Here is a 16,750-nt window from a genome sequence, read left to right on the forward strand (position 1 = left end):
TAAATTTTATTATTTAATTTTAATTTACCATATATTATTTTTTTAATTTGATCATCACTGTTTTAATTATTTTTTTAGAGTTTTATTAGATTAAATTTTCTTTTAAATGTCACCTTTCAATAAGAAATTTTTTTTTTTTTTAAATTTTAAGCGTTGCTGTTTTAATTGTTTTGTTGTTATAATGTTTAATTATTTTTTTCCAATCTCATCATTTAATAAAAAAAATAAGATTTATTTTGTATTTAATTCATGATCTTATTTTTTAAATTATTATTTTTTGAATCTTTTTATATAATTAATATTTTTTAGGTCAATTATTTAAAAATTAATTGATTAAAAATTGAGTTTTGTGTTTTTTTTATAGAAAAGACACCTTCAATATAATATCTTGGATTCCATATTTGAAAAGTTAAAATATATTGACATTCATTTTTTTTGTTTTCTTTTTAGCTTTATGGTTTAATGAACTAAAAATTTAACTACATCATTCATCATATCTTATAAAAATACAATGTTCCCAAGTTATCATTATCAATTTATTTTCAAGGCCTGTTTGTTGTCATTATTTTTTTATCACTTGATTAAAATAAAATCAATCCATTTGACTTATTCCGATTTATAAATTGAGTTACATATATTTTTTCTTTTTAAAAACATTTTCACACTACTTTAAATATTATTTTCAATATATAAATAAATAAATAAATATAACTAGTAGTGTCCCGTGGGTACATGCAACTAATTAAATCCCCAGGCGTTTAATAAAAAATAATAATTTGTATACAGTGAAGTCTTGCCAAGCTAAGATGCTATGCTGTGACAATGAGATACAAAGAAAAGATATTAATATACACGAGTTAGGCATAAAAGACAAGGTTGTTTATTTTTCATAAATATTTTTAAGAGAAATTAAAAATTTTAAGTTTTTTTATTTACTTTAAATAAATATATTTTTAATATTTTTAAATTATTTTAATACGCTTCTATAAAAAATAATCTCTTAAAAATAAAAAAATTTTATTTTAATATAATTTTAAATAAAAAACATTTAAAAAATAACCATAACTACACTACAAAACACAAAAAACCTTGTATGGATTGTGGGCTTTTATAACTTACAACGGATTTGATTGCTCTTCTGCTGTACCTGCAATTTCCTGGGCTGGCCCAGGAAAGCCAGGCCTTTTTGCTCGAGGCCTTTTTAATAAAAATACAGCACGAGACTACTAGCAGATATTCCAAGGGCAAAAAGAAGAAAACAAGAAAAGCTTCAAAAGCAAAACTTCTCCAGCTTCCTGGGTCCTTCTTCGCGGAATCGGAATATTTTTTTTTTTGTGTAATAATTACGCACAATTACCTTAACTCTGTGGTTAAAACCTATATATATTAAAAGAGAGAGAGAGAGACATCACCCGCTTGGTCGGGGACAAATCCGTCATTTTAAAAAGCAAGCGCCATTTAAGACACGAAACATAACAAACCCCGAGGGTAACAATGTAATTTAGCAAGTAACTAGAAGGAGCTAGGCTCTCCTTGTTTAGCAGCAGCACCTCGCTCATATTTTTATAATCTCATCTCCTTACGCTCACTGTTTCTGTGGCTCTGAGTCTCTCAGGTAAAAAATAAAACCCTAGCTTACCTTTTCATTTCTCTCTATTTATTTTTATTATGATTTTTATATTCACCCCCCTTGTTTTTTTACTCCATCTTCTATTTCTCTTGTCTGATCTAATACGCCCTGTCAATTTTTGAGCCGTGATTTTTTTATTTAATTTTTGTTGTTTTTTTGGTAGGTTTTATAATTAGTGATTTCTTAGATATGATTTTTTTTTGAGGTATTGTCTTTTTTTTTCCATTCCTAATCTGTGGGCATCTAGCTAGGGTTTAAGGTTTTTTTTTGGCTAATTAGAGTTTTGCACGAGTACTAGCTTTGTTGAGATTTTTTTTTTGTTGTAAATTAGTTAAGGTTGTAGAGAATGGAGCTACTGTTTTGGTTCCAGGATGATGAATTTCTGGCGGGTTTTGTTTATTGTTAAAATTGACTCTAGATCTACTGGAACGGTTGATGCGAGCTTAACTCAATGTTTTTTTGTAAAGATGGTAATGTGTTACTTGGGTATCAGGTTATTGGTTATGGTGGCTTGAGTTTGTGATACTAGTAAGTTATGGAGAAGAAGATGGCGAAGAAGAACCCGTTGGTTTTTATGGATGTGTGTATTGATGGCGATCCTAAGGAGAGAATGGTTTTTGAGGTATCATCATGTTTCAAGTTTCAACCTTGTAGGATGGATGAGGAAATACCTGTACGTTGAGTGTTGTTCTTGCATTGTTATTAATTTGTCCATGATTTTTTGTTCTGCAGCTTTTCTTGGATATTGCTCCCAAGACTGTAGAAAATTTCCGTGCTCTGTGTACAGGTAATAGCTACATGCTATAGTAGTCTTTGTAATGACTTGTCTTGTGATGGTAGTGCTGTCTTGTGTACCATTTATTCGTCCTCAATTGATGATTTTTCATCTTGTTTCTGGATGGGAATACCTTCTTTTCAGTTTTATTTGAAGGTTGGTTCAGTAGATTTTAGAAATTCAAGTTTGTATTCATTTGTCGCCTTTGTGATGTTTTCAATCTTAACACTCAGGGGAAAGAGGAATTGGTCCTAAATCTCAAAGACCATTGCACTACAAGGGATCCTTTTTCCATCGCATCATTAAAGGTTCCATGGCTCAGGTTTGTTGGTCTGTCTAGTGCACATCTAGGTTTTTCTTACATAGGTTTGATTAGTTTTCTTGTTTGAACATGGCCTAGAGGTGGTCCATCTTTTAGTCAGTTACCCTTGTTTATGCTGTAGGATTACAGGGCTGATGGTCACGACTGCATTTCTTGTGATGTAGTTTTAAGGTTGTACTTACTGAGTTGTCCATCCTCAAAATTTTACTATGCTTCACCATGCCCAACCCGTTTTGTAAAAATAGTTTTGCTAGTTGGTGGACTAAGATCTTGTGTTAATCTTGCAGGGCGGTGATATTTTGAAACGAGATGGTATGTAATTCTTTTTCTGGCCATTCATCTTCTTCTTTTTTTTTGTTTCATGCAGTTTATGATTTCTCATGATGCATGAATTTGAAATTATAACCTTAATTGTTTTAACAACTCTAAAGTTATTCATCTTATTATTATAGAATTTCTGCTACCCTTATTTGTTTCCCTTCAAATTTAGGGAAAATCAACCAATTTGCCCTTATACTTAGAAGCTAATCTCCAATTAATCATGGAACTTTTAATTGCACCTATTTTATGCTTGAACCACCATAAAATCTGTATGATGAACTTTTGCTAGTGAAATCTGTTAAACTTGGTTTTGTGTCCTGTACATGCTTCATCCCTGATAATTAATAGGTTTAGTTGCCTTTAATAAAGGGCCTCTGCCGCATGCATTGGGTGAGAAAGTTTTTCTTTAGCCACTTGATTGTTTAATCTAAATGGGTTTCTGTCAGTTTCTGTTTTATTCTTGGATAAAAAACCTTTCTATCTCAAAAACTCAAATCTCCATTTCCACGTCTCTGTTGGAACTGAGATTGGGATGGTAGAATTTAATAAACTTCTCTAATAGAAGACTGTATGTATATTTCCACTATGCTCTAGACTTATCATGTATGCAATTGATCGTTTAGAGGGTAGTTTGAAGGGTAGGTCCAAAGTATAAGGGTAGATTGATAGAATCTTTTCTTGAGATTTATAATATTTTATATATTTAAAGATGTAAAATCTTGTTTGTTTTAGTGACTACCAATTCTAAGACAGTAAGTTTTGGCCAAGGGATGATACTATGGTCTATAACATAACTCCTATGATTTGCCCCTAATACATTGTCTGAAATCAAAGTTCTCTTATAATTAACGTGTTTAAGCTCTTATGCAAGATAAACAAGCAATGAGAATGAAACATGAGTTTAGATTTTCAGGGGATAGAGCATCCTGAAATGTTTTTGCTCTTGAAATTCTTGACTATTTTGTTTTCCTCTCATGCAGGGACCTTTGGAGAGAGCATATATGGGGGCAAGTTTCCGGGTGAGAATACTTGAAATCTTATGTTCATGTTGATTACTGTTGTGAAGGTTAATGTTATAAATTTTGTGAGTATACAATTGAGAAATTGTGTATTATATGCATCATGCCAATAGAAATGAAATTATCATTTGTGCATATACTTTAACAATGGGTGTTGATGATGCCAATCCATATTGTTTTTATATCACTCCGCTCAACAAAGTCATTTAATTTTGTAATTGTGCTACTGACTGGAGTGTCATTATCAATTGTGGAGTGGCAGTATCATTGGCCTTTTAACTATAGGTTAAAGGTGTCCTCAATGGGGGTATACTGAATGTCAAATGGCATGTCTTTAAATGTATGTACGACTTGCCCCCAAGGTCCAAATATTTCTGAATCGCGTTTTATATGTACTTTTTTTATGCTAGCTTATCATATATCTTTGTGCCTACAACTTTGGAGTTTTTGGTTTTTCTTTGTGTCTTATTTTAGAGGCAATGAAGTGTCGGAATTTGAAGATATGTTTCGGATAGCAAAACTATGCTTTGCTTCTCTATCTCTTAAGGATAACACCTCCTCTTAGAAACAATTCTAATGAAATAGTGCAAATATTAAAGCTGGCACTGTTATTTTGCAGGCTGAATTTTGTTTTTGGACATATCATACACTCAACCTCAGTTTATTGTTCCTAACTTCCTATAACAATGACCGAAGCAGTTTGATGTTTGTTTAGAGTGCTGAAATGTGAGAACTCAGATTCTGCTTTGCACATGGTGCCATAATTTCACCGCATTCATGCTTGGTCCCCAGTGCCATTTAGCAGCCTGGGATCTACCAGTCTTGCATTGTCTATGGGACTTGAATTATAATTTTATCTTGATTTTCCGAGTTGCTACATTCATGCAGCAAGTTAAAGTGATACTCATTTCAATGCGGTAACAAGTGATTTTTGTGGCGCTCTTGCAGACGAGTCTCCAAAGCTAAAACATGATGAACCGGGTCTTCTGTCCATGTCAATTGCTGATCGTGATGCTTTAGGCTCTCAATTTATTATTACCTTCAGGGCTAATCATCATCTTGACAGGTTTGTTACTTAGGAAGCATGTCAATTCTTCGAAGTTGATACCCTTATTTTCACTCCCTGTTTGATTTGTCATAACTTCTATGATTTACAGTGCTTGTGGATTTTATATGACAGGAAGTATGTAGTCTTTGGGAAGCTTGTGCAAGGAGATAAAGTACTGAAGAATATTGAAGATGTGGGTGATGAAGAAGGGAGACCCACTGTAACAGTGAAAATAATCAACTGTGGTGAATTTATAGAGGGTAAGAAATCTATAGTCAACATGTGTGGCGATATGTGTGACTTTGTTGTTGGGCCTGTTTTATTTGTTTTTTAGAGATCTGATGAGTGTTGAAGGAATACTTTCTTTCTTGTTTCCTGCTCTTTCTGTGTTATCCATTTTATTTAACATGATGTGCCACTGTTTTTTCACAAGTTTTACTTTCAATGTCATTTTTTCTGCAGACAAAAAGAAAGTAAATAAACTGAAAGTGGAAAAGCACAAGAAATCTTCTAGAGACAGAAAGAGGAGGAGGAGAAACTGCATGTCCGATTCGGAGAGTTCATCTGATTCTGATATGGAATCAACGGAATCTGATAGTGATTCTGACTCCCTTTTGTCCTCATCATCTGAGATTAGTTCTTCAAGTGAAGATAGGCGCAAGAAGAGAAAGAGAACTTCTAAACGAGACAAACATAGACGTGGAAAAAAACGAGACAAGAGACGTGAAAAGAGGCGAAAGAGACGTGACAAGCGATCCAAACGTAGAACAAGAAGGTAGCTGCATTGCTATGATTTCTTAACTTAACCCTTCGAAAGAAATCTGTGTCAATGTTACTTTAATGTTTTTATGGGAGTTATCTTCTTAGATTCAAGATTTCTGCCATTAACAAGGAATGATTCCAAACTGCTTTGATTACCCCTCTTCCTGCCTCTGCCAGAAAGAAATAAGTTGAGCTTTGGTTTTTAATAACCTCACATTCTTTCATCTCTTAGATCATCAGATAGTCTCACAGATGGTGAGAGTGAGAGTGAAACCAGCTCTGATGACGATGCTCTTAATGCTCAAGCAAAACAGAGGAAGTGTAGAGACCCTTCTCAGAAAACTGGTACTGCATCTTGAAATGATTCCATCCAAGTTTTTTGCACAGCTCCAAAATCGCTGCAGAATGTTCAGAAAAGTTCATATGATTTCTGTTGCTTATTTATTTTGATGCATGTTGTGTATGTGTCATCTTCATATTGACTGTACTGGTTCTTTTTAAAATTAGCTATTAATTTGACGCTTTTATATCTGATGCTAACAATGTTGGAAGTGGAGTGAAACTTTGTTTTCTCTTGAATTGCCGCCTTCATTTGTATTGTGTTTAAGTTTGGCATCATGGCCATTCTCCTGTGATGGTCATGTATTCTGCATTTAACAAATATTGGACTACCTGCTTTGTGTAATGTTGCGCAGCTGAGGGTCAGTCTCCTGTGGTTTTGGAAGAAGAAGTTGCCTCCCTTCCTTGTAAAAGGAGGGAGGAACCTGATATACTTGAAAAGGAAGATGGTGAATTCCCCAAGGAAAATGGATCTCGACGAAGTAATGGCATGGAGGCAGATGCTAAATCCTATGGCAGTGAAGATAGAGAACCTGATATCAGAGATGATCACCCAGGAAAATCCAGGTCTACTTTCCATTCATGTCACACCTCAGTTATTCTTTATGCTTTCAGATTCTTCCAGATGTGTATTTTATTGTAAGCTGATGAGCAGGAGCCAAAGCATGAGTCCCAAGAGGACCTCAAGTAAGAGTATGAGTATTAGTCCCAGGAGGAGCCTGAGCAAGAGCCCGGATGTTAGTCCAAAGAGAAGCGCTAGCAGGAGTCGCAGTGCTAGTAGAAGCCATCCTCGTGTCTCGCAGAGGAGTATCAGCAGAAGTCCTGTTAGAAGTGGCAGCAGCCAGAGCCCAGCTAGAAGTTTCAGCAGAAGTCCTGTGAGGGCAAAGAAGGCTAGAAGCATAAGCACGAGCCCGGTGAGATCTCGGTCTCGAAGAAGTTTTAGCAGGAGCCCTGTGAGAGCACTGCCTCAAAGAAGCCGAAGCAGGAGCCCGGTGAGATCTCTGTCGCGATCATTGAAAAAGTCAATTAGCAGAAGTCCTTTAGGAGATTCTAAGAGAAGCATAAGCAGAAGCCCAATTAGATCTCGGAGAAGCATAAGCAGAAGCCTGGTTCGATCTTCCCGGAGAAGCATCAGCAGAAGCCTGGTTAGATCTCGGAGGAGCAACAGCAGAAGCCCGGTTAGATCTCGGAGGAGCAACAGCAGAAGCCCGGTTAGATCTCGGAGGAGCAACAGCAGAAGCCCGGTTAGATCTCGGAGGAGCAACAGCAGAAGCCCGGTTAGATCTCGGAGGAGCATCAGCAGAAGCCCGGTTCGATCTTCCAGGAGGAGCGTCAGCAGAAGCCCCATTAGATCTTCTCGGAGAAGCATTAGTAGAAGCTCTGGCAGGAGATCTTCTCGGAGAAGCGTTAGCAGGAGTCCAATTAGGGCACCGAGCAGGAATAATCGTCGCAGCTACTCAAGGAGCCCTAGCATACGTAGGGCAAGGTTTCCTGATCGAAGAAGTTTGTCAAGAAGTATTTCCCCAGACGGGTCTCCTAAGCGCATCAGGAGGGGAAGAGGTTTCAGTCAACGATATGCTTATGCTCGGAGATACAGAACTCCCTCTCCCAAGCGTTCTCCTGTGAGATCCTTCCGTTATAGCGGGCGTGATAGGTACCTGGCAAGCCAACATCCTTTGGTTTCTGCTCACTTTCTGTCTGATATGTTTAAAATCTTGTGGGCTATCCTGTTCAACTACATGATGTATTTTCTGAAATGACAATTCTCACTTTTATGATTTGTTTCTAGATATTCCAGTTACCGAAGGTATTCTCCTAGGCGTTTTAGAAGTCCTCCAAGAGGAAGAACTCCACCAAGGTCTGTGATCTACTTTGTTTTTATGGTCGATTTCATTTCTTATTGGATTGTATAGTGATGCTGGAAATACAGTTTTACATGGAAGTTGGAAGTGTCCTCTTAAATGGGATGATTCCAAGCTTATTTCTGGAAGTACTTTATTTATACTTGTGCATTTTTCTGTCTTGCTATCTTAATTTCTCTCTTTGATACTGTTAGCAGATATAGAGGGAGGAGAAGTCGTACGCGAAGCCCATCTGTATCACGCAGCCCCCGTTATCGCAGTCGTCATTATAGCCATAGTGGCAGCCCTGTTTGCAGTCGTTCCCCAGTTGATGTGTCCAAGTCTCGTCTGTCTCCACAAGTTGCAAGGCAGAGGTCGCTGTCTAGCAGCCGAAGTCCATCAAAATCACGATCTTCATTAGATTCCCAGTCGCCAAAGCGACTCAGCAAAGACAGATCAAGGTCATCATCAAGGAGCCCTGTTGGGAAGAAGGGTCTGGTGTCGTATGATGATGGTTCTCCCGACTCTAGTTAAAGGTGAACTGGGTGAAAGACGTGACGTTGATGATATCCTTGGTCAGGACAAGCTTGAGCTATGTATCCTTCATTTTGAGAAGTTGCGTTTGACGATGAACTAGGGACGTGTTTTTTCCCTCCCCTTCCAACGGGACCTAAATTGCTGTTTTTTTTTTTTTAACCGGGACAGATAATGTAGTCACATATAATATTCGTAGTGTGGTTCAGATTTATCTTTGGCGTGTTGCAAGGATATAGAGTAATAATTTATCTTATAAAGGAACCTAGAATCAAGCTGCTGCTGGTTGTCCTTACTCTTTCCTTGTGTTAACTTGCTGAAAGCTAGGTTGAAGTGGAGGTGGGAGATGATTTATGTGCCTTGGGTTGGGGACTTAGTTTTTGAAGCTGGAATTTTTGCGTATTCAAGTTGCATCTGTTCTTGCGGAGTATTGTGGTGCCTGAACGAGCGTGGGCTGTGATGCACTTGTGACTTCTTTTCATCAACAATCATTTTGGTGGTGAAGTCTGCTCATGAACACCTTAAACGCTGGTACCAATTCTCAGTACCTGTCACCATCTTTCCTATATACAATTGACCTGATGAAGTTATTTTAAAAAAATTATTTTTGATATAAATAATTTTCAACTGCATCCCAGACAACCTCTTCCCGGCTGCTTTCGGTTTTCCTAGCAACCCGGTTAAAATGCAGGCCAGAAGCTTAATGTCCTGTTGCAATCCCCATTGCTTGACAAGAACTCCAGTTCACCAATACCTCCAAAGCATGCATAAATAGCTGAATTGGGTTTTTAGAAATTAAGCTATCTCAAAAATTCATGTTCATCAAGAGAGGCTTTCCTTCCCCCCAGCTTTATCATCTACGTTTCTGTTGCATAGTGAAACCGGTCCTGCATGCCATGCCTTTCTTCCACAACCTTTCTATAATGACCAGCATAAACTGTGTCAAGTTCGTAGAAGCTCTCGACAACAAGTCCATAATTTTTGCAAATCTGCGTCTTTAACCTTCTTGAAAACCGTGGCAAGGTCAGATTCATCATGTTTTTCATGATAAGGCACTTCCTTCCTTGTCAACTTGATATCACCACCAAAAAGGGTTCAGAATCCGATGATATTTTCTTGGGTGGCTCGTATAATCCTAGGCATCGATCAGTTTATGAAGAGAACCCTTGAATTCCAAACCTAGCCGCAACATCGGTAGTCCAAGGAAAAAACACATCTGCAATAGGACAACCAGTTAATCAGGGTGGATGTCATCTAGTAGCCTCCGAAGGAGTTCTTGAAAAACACGTCTGCAATAGGACAACCAGTTAATCAGGGTGGATGTCATCTAGTAGCCTCCGAAGGAGTTCTTGAAGCATGGCAGTTGCCATGGAAATCTTTGCAATTAATTGCCAACTCATAGATCGGGAAACCATCAAGTCCACATTTTCACGTCCTCGTGGCAACCCGGTCTCTACTAGGAGATGTGATGGTGTGTACATGCATTCATTTCAAAACCCAAATCTTTGGTTCTCTGGATTGTTTTGGACAAGAGAGGCACATTAAGGACTGGTGACTAGCTTGTCCTTGGGCCATGGGAAGCAAATACCTTGACCTTATGACGCAATGAAAAACAGGTTGAATTACAAGATAAAAGGTTGTGATGGGTTGGTCTTTTCAGTTTGGTAGGTTTACTAGGTAAGCTTGAAGCCAGCTGTTTTCATGGTTTCTGTGCTGATCCTTTTCTGTTCGCGACCGCTACAATTTCAAGGATTGTCGATTGTGCTCTGCTGGTCTTCGATGCAGATGTAGAAGTATATTTTTTAATAAAATCACCGAGGTATTGAAAGGGAAATCATAAATGAATGGATGAACTTGGAAATCGATCCATCATCATATTGGATATACACATTCGATTATAGGCTATATAAAGGTAAAAAATAAAATAAAAAAGGATGCCGAAATAGATTGTTTCCTAGGGGCACCAAGCAGATAATAAAGACTTTTGAATTGGTCAAAAGGAAGCAAGGTGCATGGAGACCTCACTCAGTCCAATACCTATTTCATAATCCCTTGCATTTTATGGAAACCATCCTCGGAGAATTGGCATAGGTTTACAACCAGAAACTTCATGATCTTGCACGAAATACTTGCATGTTCAAGTAGATGAACCTTGAGACATTAATCAACTTAGTTGTGAGAGTTCCGTTCCTGAAATGCAAATTTTTTGTAGCTCAGAGATTGGCAATAGTATTCAACGAAGCCATGCGCTTTCTCCCGAGAGTCAAACACCTACAATAGAGAAATGGATGCGGCAGCAAACATGAGAGGTTTATATCAAAGAAGTTAACTAGAACACCCTATGGGAAATGGCCTTTCAATTTTGAAGGCATTCAAAATTCAGGCAGAACAATAAGCTCAGAACTGAAGCTCTAAAGGGACTAGGTTCTTAGATCTCTCCACAAAATACAGCACTGTCAGTGAGTACTTGAGTTTTGAAGGCTTGTGGTTGGGTTCAGATAGCTATCCATGGTGGTTAATGAAACACAGCATTTCCTTGTGTCCGTCCGTACAAAATGCAGAGTTTTAATAGCCCAGGCAACGATGACATGAGACAGTGCATGAAGCAGTATGGACAAGGGACTGTTCCAAATTTTCCAGAGTGATCTACTTTATAGGGAAGAAAACTAGGGAGGCCCCGATTAAACTTTTATCAGACAATGATAATGAAGGAACATATGGACCATGGCTGCAATAAAAGGCATTCTGTGCAAAGAAGTTAAAGGACCACACCAAGAGAATCCAGAAATAGAGGGACTGAAGTTCACGAAAAACCTATTTTGCACAAGATGATTAGATAGTGCAAAGTAACCAATATGTTCCATGAAAATTTCTGATTTTTTCAACCGACTGTGTCATCATAGCCTCATTGCATTCAGTATTAAAAGCAAAGAAGACAATGATAAAGCAATGATGCTAGGTGATGTTTCGATGTAATTTTTCTAGCACACATCAAACTTTATTTTTATAAATAATATTACGAATTATGATTCCTGGTGCGCTAATCCTTTCTGTCAAACTCCATCTTTTTTATTTCTGTCTTCTTTGTTTTTGTGCTTCCATCCACATCATATTTGCCATCTAACTTGTGCTAAATCTTCTTGTTCGTTCAATAGGAAACCATTTTTAGCTTTTGAAATCCTCCCAGCCATTTGTTGGTATTATAAAAATATGATTAGCCTGTTTTCTTGTGTTTGTCCATGTAGATGGACGCTTTTAGTGGTACGACCACTGGTGTCCAAGGTAAGAAAATAATTATTCTGTGATGTAAGCTATGGGATTGTCGAAACAATGCTGCTAAATTGCAGAACTGATAATACAACAAATGGAGATTTTTCCAATGCCATTAGACATTGGAAATTTCTATTATTCTGACTTGATCATTTGCCTCATGATTATATAGTTATGTTGAGCATATCAGCTGTGTGAACTTTGAAATTGCTGCTGCCTCTTGGAAGACTAGTAAAACCATGTCAGCAACACGGCTGCGTGAAACCATTACTGAATGCCTCGCTGATGTTCAATCAGACTCCGTTGATGCTCAGCGGAAAGCTCTGCAAACCCTAGCTTCCCTTACCAAGGTCAGTCCCCAGAACAGGAGCTTGCTTGCACGAACAGACGGTGTCGTATCTACCCTTCTTACCCTGACCAAAATCTCCTCCTCTATCATCAGAATCCTTGCGTTATCCATTCTTTTCAACCTCTCCCTGAACCCTGATCTAAAGTGGAATCTTGCAGATATGGAAACCATTCATCATCTCAATTCAATAATTCTCTCAACAAGTTCCCCTGAAATCAACCGGTTAGTTTGCTCTTTGATTTGCAGCTTGGCGATGCTAGACAAAAACAAGGCCAAGTTTGGGGTGGCAGGTACTGTCCAGCTGCTGGTTGGTGCTATTTCAGGACCTCGTTGTCCTGCCTCTCACCATCTCCTTAGTTCCTTGGCTGAGCTTGTGCAGTTTCATGGGAATTGTACAGTGGCCGTCCGTTCAGGAGCAGTCCAAGTGCTCATTGGAATAGTGGAGAGCACAGATGGCGAAGATTTGGCGGGGACTTCTCTTGCTGTTCTAGGTCACCTAGCTCGGTTCAGTGAAGGATTGAATGCCTTAATAAGAACTGACCAGATCGTGAGTTCTATGTTAAATGTTCTAAGAGGGAGGAGCATGCTGAGCAAGGAAGGCGCAGCGGAGATTCTTCTTCGGCTTTTCGACGAAAGTGAAGGTTGCGTTAGAGATGCTTTCAGGCTGCCAGAGTTCTCGTCTGTCCTGGCTGATATTTCAGTGAGAGGATCATCGAAGGCACGCGAGAAGGCAAATCAGCTACTGAAGAAGATGGTGGATGCTAACCTTGATCCTTACACTGATGGGAACTCCCTGTTTCTCCCATGGTATCAATGAGGCTGTTGAATAATAATCTTCTTTATTTGACAATTTATTTACCAATAATCTTGAAATCTCCAGCATCAGAATGCCTGTATAGCCATTGATTGCATAGTAATCCAACGATCTATTCATAGCTATGGTGATAATAAAACCATCAACAGCTCAAGAATGTCAATTCGTTTTCCATTGATGAATGATTGAATTGCACTCGGGTGGCCTGCATAACTGGATGAAATCAAAGGGCTTGGTTTCACGAGTCTCTACATTTTTTTTAACAGGATCAAAGATGAAGGTGTCCACCACAGACAACCTAATATTCTTGTTGTCCTCTGTTTCCTTTTCCTAGTAAAATGGTACTGGTTTTTTCTCGACAATATCAGAGGAACCTCTTCTAGGCCCTCGAGTGTTCATCATCATGACCAAGAAAAGGCCGGAATCACTCGAGATTTTCCCTCTCTTTTATGTTCTTGAACGTGATGTCATGAGCATCAGTAGGGGGCCGGCGTGGCCTAGGATTAAAATAGACAAAGATACTTGCCCAATGGACACTTCTTGAGTCCATTGGTCAACTAAATTCCATTTCACCGGGCGGGCCTCGGTCTAAACTGATAGATTGATTCAAATTTAATATCAAATATTAATCTATTAAAATTAGTTATTTTAGATACGTATTTTATTGTTTTAACCAACTTGAAATCCCATCAAAACTTGATTAAATATGTTAAATAATATTTATGTCATCTTATTTATTAAAAATAAAATAATATTTTAATTTAATTTATATATATTTTATTTTTATTTAAATTAAAACTAAACACTCATAATATACAATAATTCAGAATTTTATGTTTTTATTTTTTTTGTATTTAATCTTAATTATTTTAACAAAATCAACATCAAATTTATTTAAAAAATAAAAATAAAAATACATCATTTTAATAAAAACATTTAGCTTCCAGAATCCATAAAATTTACTTAATGACACGAGTTCTTTTTCAAATCAACGAATCTGAAAACTATACTTAAATTACAAATCACTTTTATAAAGAAAGCAGCTATTTATCTCGATAGTGGGGGCATGCCCTCCCGAGGCCAAATTGAATCGGGCTTTCATTTCATATCATAATCATTATATATCAAGAACATAAAGAGCTCGCACAATGCCGCGATCATAAGAATATCCCTACAATTTGCACTAGTCAATTCCCACTTTCATCTCTTCAAAACCCCACCAATATTTACATGATTTTATTTTTATTTTTCCTCACAGTTAAAGAATATATATATAAACTTTTATGTTCAAATCTTGAAATGAAGAAATGATTGAATTCAGATTTGTACTAAATTAATATAAAAAGGAATATCTTTATAAAAGAATATTAAACATGATTAACATCAGGACTGTCAGCTTAAATAATACTATAAGCACTGTTGTTTGCATTACTATGCAAGATACTTCACTCCTAATTGAGCCAAGGGAGATGGCATCAGCCTCTATGTTTTTTGTCTGCATATCAATGAATTGAAACTTTAAGACTTTTGGGCAAAAGAAAATCTGCTTTAAGCATGTTTGATATTCTCGTTGCAGTCATTTTTTTTTATTTTTTTTTAATATATAATATGTTTTTCAAATATATAATTGAGCCAGTTATTCTCCTTCTAATCGGTTGTGGGGCATGAAAAGAGTTAGACATCTTAAAAAGTTTGATTCCCTCTCCCTACCTAAAAAATTCTAACGAGACTTTTTTTTTAATTATAATATGTTTTTAATTTTTTTTTAAAAGATATTAAACTAATATCTTTGAAGTATTTTTATATATTTTTGATATATTAATGTTAAAAAATATTATTTAAAAATATATTACATTTCGTTACTGAATATATATTTAATATTTCTATTAATCACGCCTTTTGTACAAACAAGTGAGGGTTGTGTTTGAGGGCCTATGTACTCTTTGTAATTACAAAGGCCATTCAAATGACATTTTTTCTAGCTTCGTTATGAATATACAATAGCTTATTCTAATTAATAAAAGACTATATATATATATATATTTAATATCACTTTAAAAAAATATTGTTTAATTATCAAATTTATAAAAAAATTGACACCTTTGCATACAGGGTTATGAATATACAATATCTTCATTTATTCTCTTTCTTCTTCTTCTTTTTCCCTCTCCGATAAAGAAATAAGCACCCGTCTGTTTGTTTTCACAGCCTGTGCATTGTGCAAGCATAGTTATAAAATTTGTGATAAGCTTAGAAGAAGATACAATTCGAATTTTATAAAATTTAAAATGATTAAATATAAAATTTATAAAATTAGTTGAGATATTTGTAAATTAGTCTAGATTTTCATGTTAATCTAAAAAAAAATCTTCAAGCTAACTCATTGTTTTCAATAAAATGATGCTATTTTATTTTTTAAGAATGAAATAATATAATTTTAATAGAAAAAAAATCTGATTTAAGATGAAATAGTACCTCAGCAAAGTTACTAGAGTATGGATGATTAACTAAGCAGATGACACCATATGATCAGTGTATAAAAGTGGAATCTCCCCCGCTAATGGAAACACAATCTTCTTCCCTTTCCCTTTCCCTTTTGTTGCAGTTTTATCTCTCAAATGACATTTTCTTTTTGCTGAGGTCAATGACATAAGATTCGCTGATTGCATGAGATTATGAGGGTGGGGATACTGAATATTAGCGGGCTTCGGCTTTTTAAAATTAAAAATAAATAATAAAAAATTGGTGCGAGCCAAAGGAATTCCAGCTTGGCAGACAAGGCATCCTTGGCAAATACAAATCTCACGTACATCTACTTGTACCCCCCCTCTAACGTGACGGCAGTGTTTTGCACTGTGATTGGAGAGCGGTCTTGAAAATTTTTAATTTTTAATTTTTTTTAATTATTTTAAATTAATATATTTTAAATTATTTTAAATTTACTTATATTAAAAATAAATTTTAAAAAATAACTATTAGGATAGTACCTCCTCCGTCCACCCAACCACCCTGGAATCCAGCTGAGAGGCCTGAGCCATCACTCCTTTTCGAGAAAGATATTAAAGGATGCTCATTTTTTTTTTTTCTTTTATTTTTCCGGATGGCATAGTGATTTGGTTGGAAAACAGCTCAAAAGTTGGAACCCATTTTACTTTTATATATTGTTGCTTTTATTTCAAGTTTAAATTGAAAAAATTAAAAAAAAAACTCATGAATAATTTAAACTTTAGATATAAACTATATAGGACCAGCATTATACTGCGAACTAGTTCAAATTTTCTACAATGAAAAAAAAATTGATATAAATTTATCTAAATTACAACTTTTAACTCAATTGTTTCTAATAAGCAGTGTAATTATAATATTTATTAAAAATTCAATCAAAATATAACTTTTTTTTTTATAAATAAAAACTGATTAAAAAACACAATAGACTAGAGTGAACTTCTTTACCATACTCAAATATCCATTATTTTATTATATGACAGGGTTTAATTAGTTTCTTTATTTTAAGAGTTTTATATGGTTTTTAAAGTTAATTTTATCTTCTTACATTGTTTTTTTTTTTTACTAGTATAGATTTCTGGGTTAATTTGAACATATTTCAACTAATTTTACAAGCTCTGAAATAAAATTAATGATAATGTAAATCTCTAATAATTCTGAGATTTATAAAAATCAAACTAATAACTTATAAAAAATAAATATAAAACCTAATTACTTATA

The 16,750-nt window shown here is 35.8% G+C and overlaps 2 protein-coding genes across 8 annotated transcripts; both read left to right on the plus strand.

Moving 5' to 3' along the window:
• The first annotated feature begins 1,524 nt into the window (after window positions 1-1,524).
• On the plus strand, window positions 1,525-8,886 carry LOC105122393 (peptidyl-prolyl cis-trans isomerase CYP95-like). 7 transcript variants are annotated; one of them, XM_011021477.1, is made up of 16 exons: window positions 1,525-1,615; window positions 2,124-2,252; window positions 2,363-2,417; window positions 2,639-2,727; window positions 2,849-2,898; window positions 3,015-3,039; window positions 4,029-4,067; window positions 5,016-5,133; window positions 5,248-5,375; window positions 5,578-5,890; window positions 6,110-6,222; window positions 6,573-6,784; window positions 6,858-7,370; window positions 7,500-7,870; window positions 8,006-8,074; window positions 8,273-8,886. In XM_011021477.1, exons 8-16 carry the CDS (start codon window positions 5,060-5,062, stop codon window positions 8,589-8,591), a joined length of 2,112 nt encoding a protein of 703 aa, XP_011019779.1. In that variant the 5' UTR covers window positions 1,525-1,615; window positions 2,124-2,252; window positions 2,363-2,417; window positions 2,639-2,727; window positions 2,849-2,898; window positions 3,015-3,039; window positions 4,029-4,067; window positions 5,016-5,059; the 3' UTR covers window positions 8,592-8,886. The 7 variants fall into 7 exon arrangements, with proteins under 7 accessions (XP_011019779.1, XP_011019778.1, XP_011019775.1 ...); XM_011021476.1 differs by lacking the exon at window positions 2,849-2,898 and having other exon boundaries at window positions 6,858-7,269; window positions 7,303-7,370; XM_011021473.1 differs by lacking the exon at window positions 2,849-2,898.
• A 3,214-nt stretch (window positions 8,887-12,100) lies between these two features.
• On the plus strand, window positions 12,101-13,027 carry LOC105122424 (U-box domain-containing protein 10-like). The gene has a single exon (XM_011021512.1). The coding sequence runs from the start codon at window positions 12,101-12,103 to the stop codon at window positions 13,025-13,027; it is 927 nt and encodes a 308-aa protein (XP_011019814.1).
• Window positions 13,028-16,750: the final 3,723 nt, after the last annotated feature.

Source organism: Populus euphratica, unplaced genomic scaffold (assembly GCF_000495115.2).
Source record: "Populus euphratica unplaced genomic scaffold, PopEup_1.0 scaffold19.1, whole genome shotgun sequence".
Lineage (NCBI taxonomy): Eukaryota > Viridiplantae > Streptophyta > Magnoliopsida > Malpighiales > Salicaceae > Populus > Populus euphratica.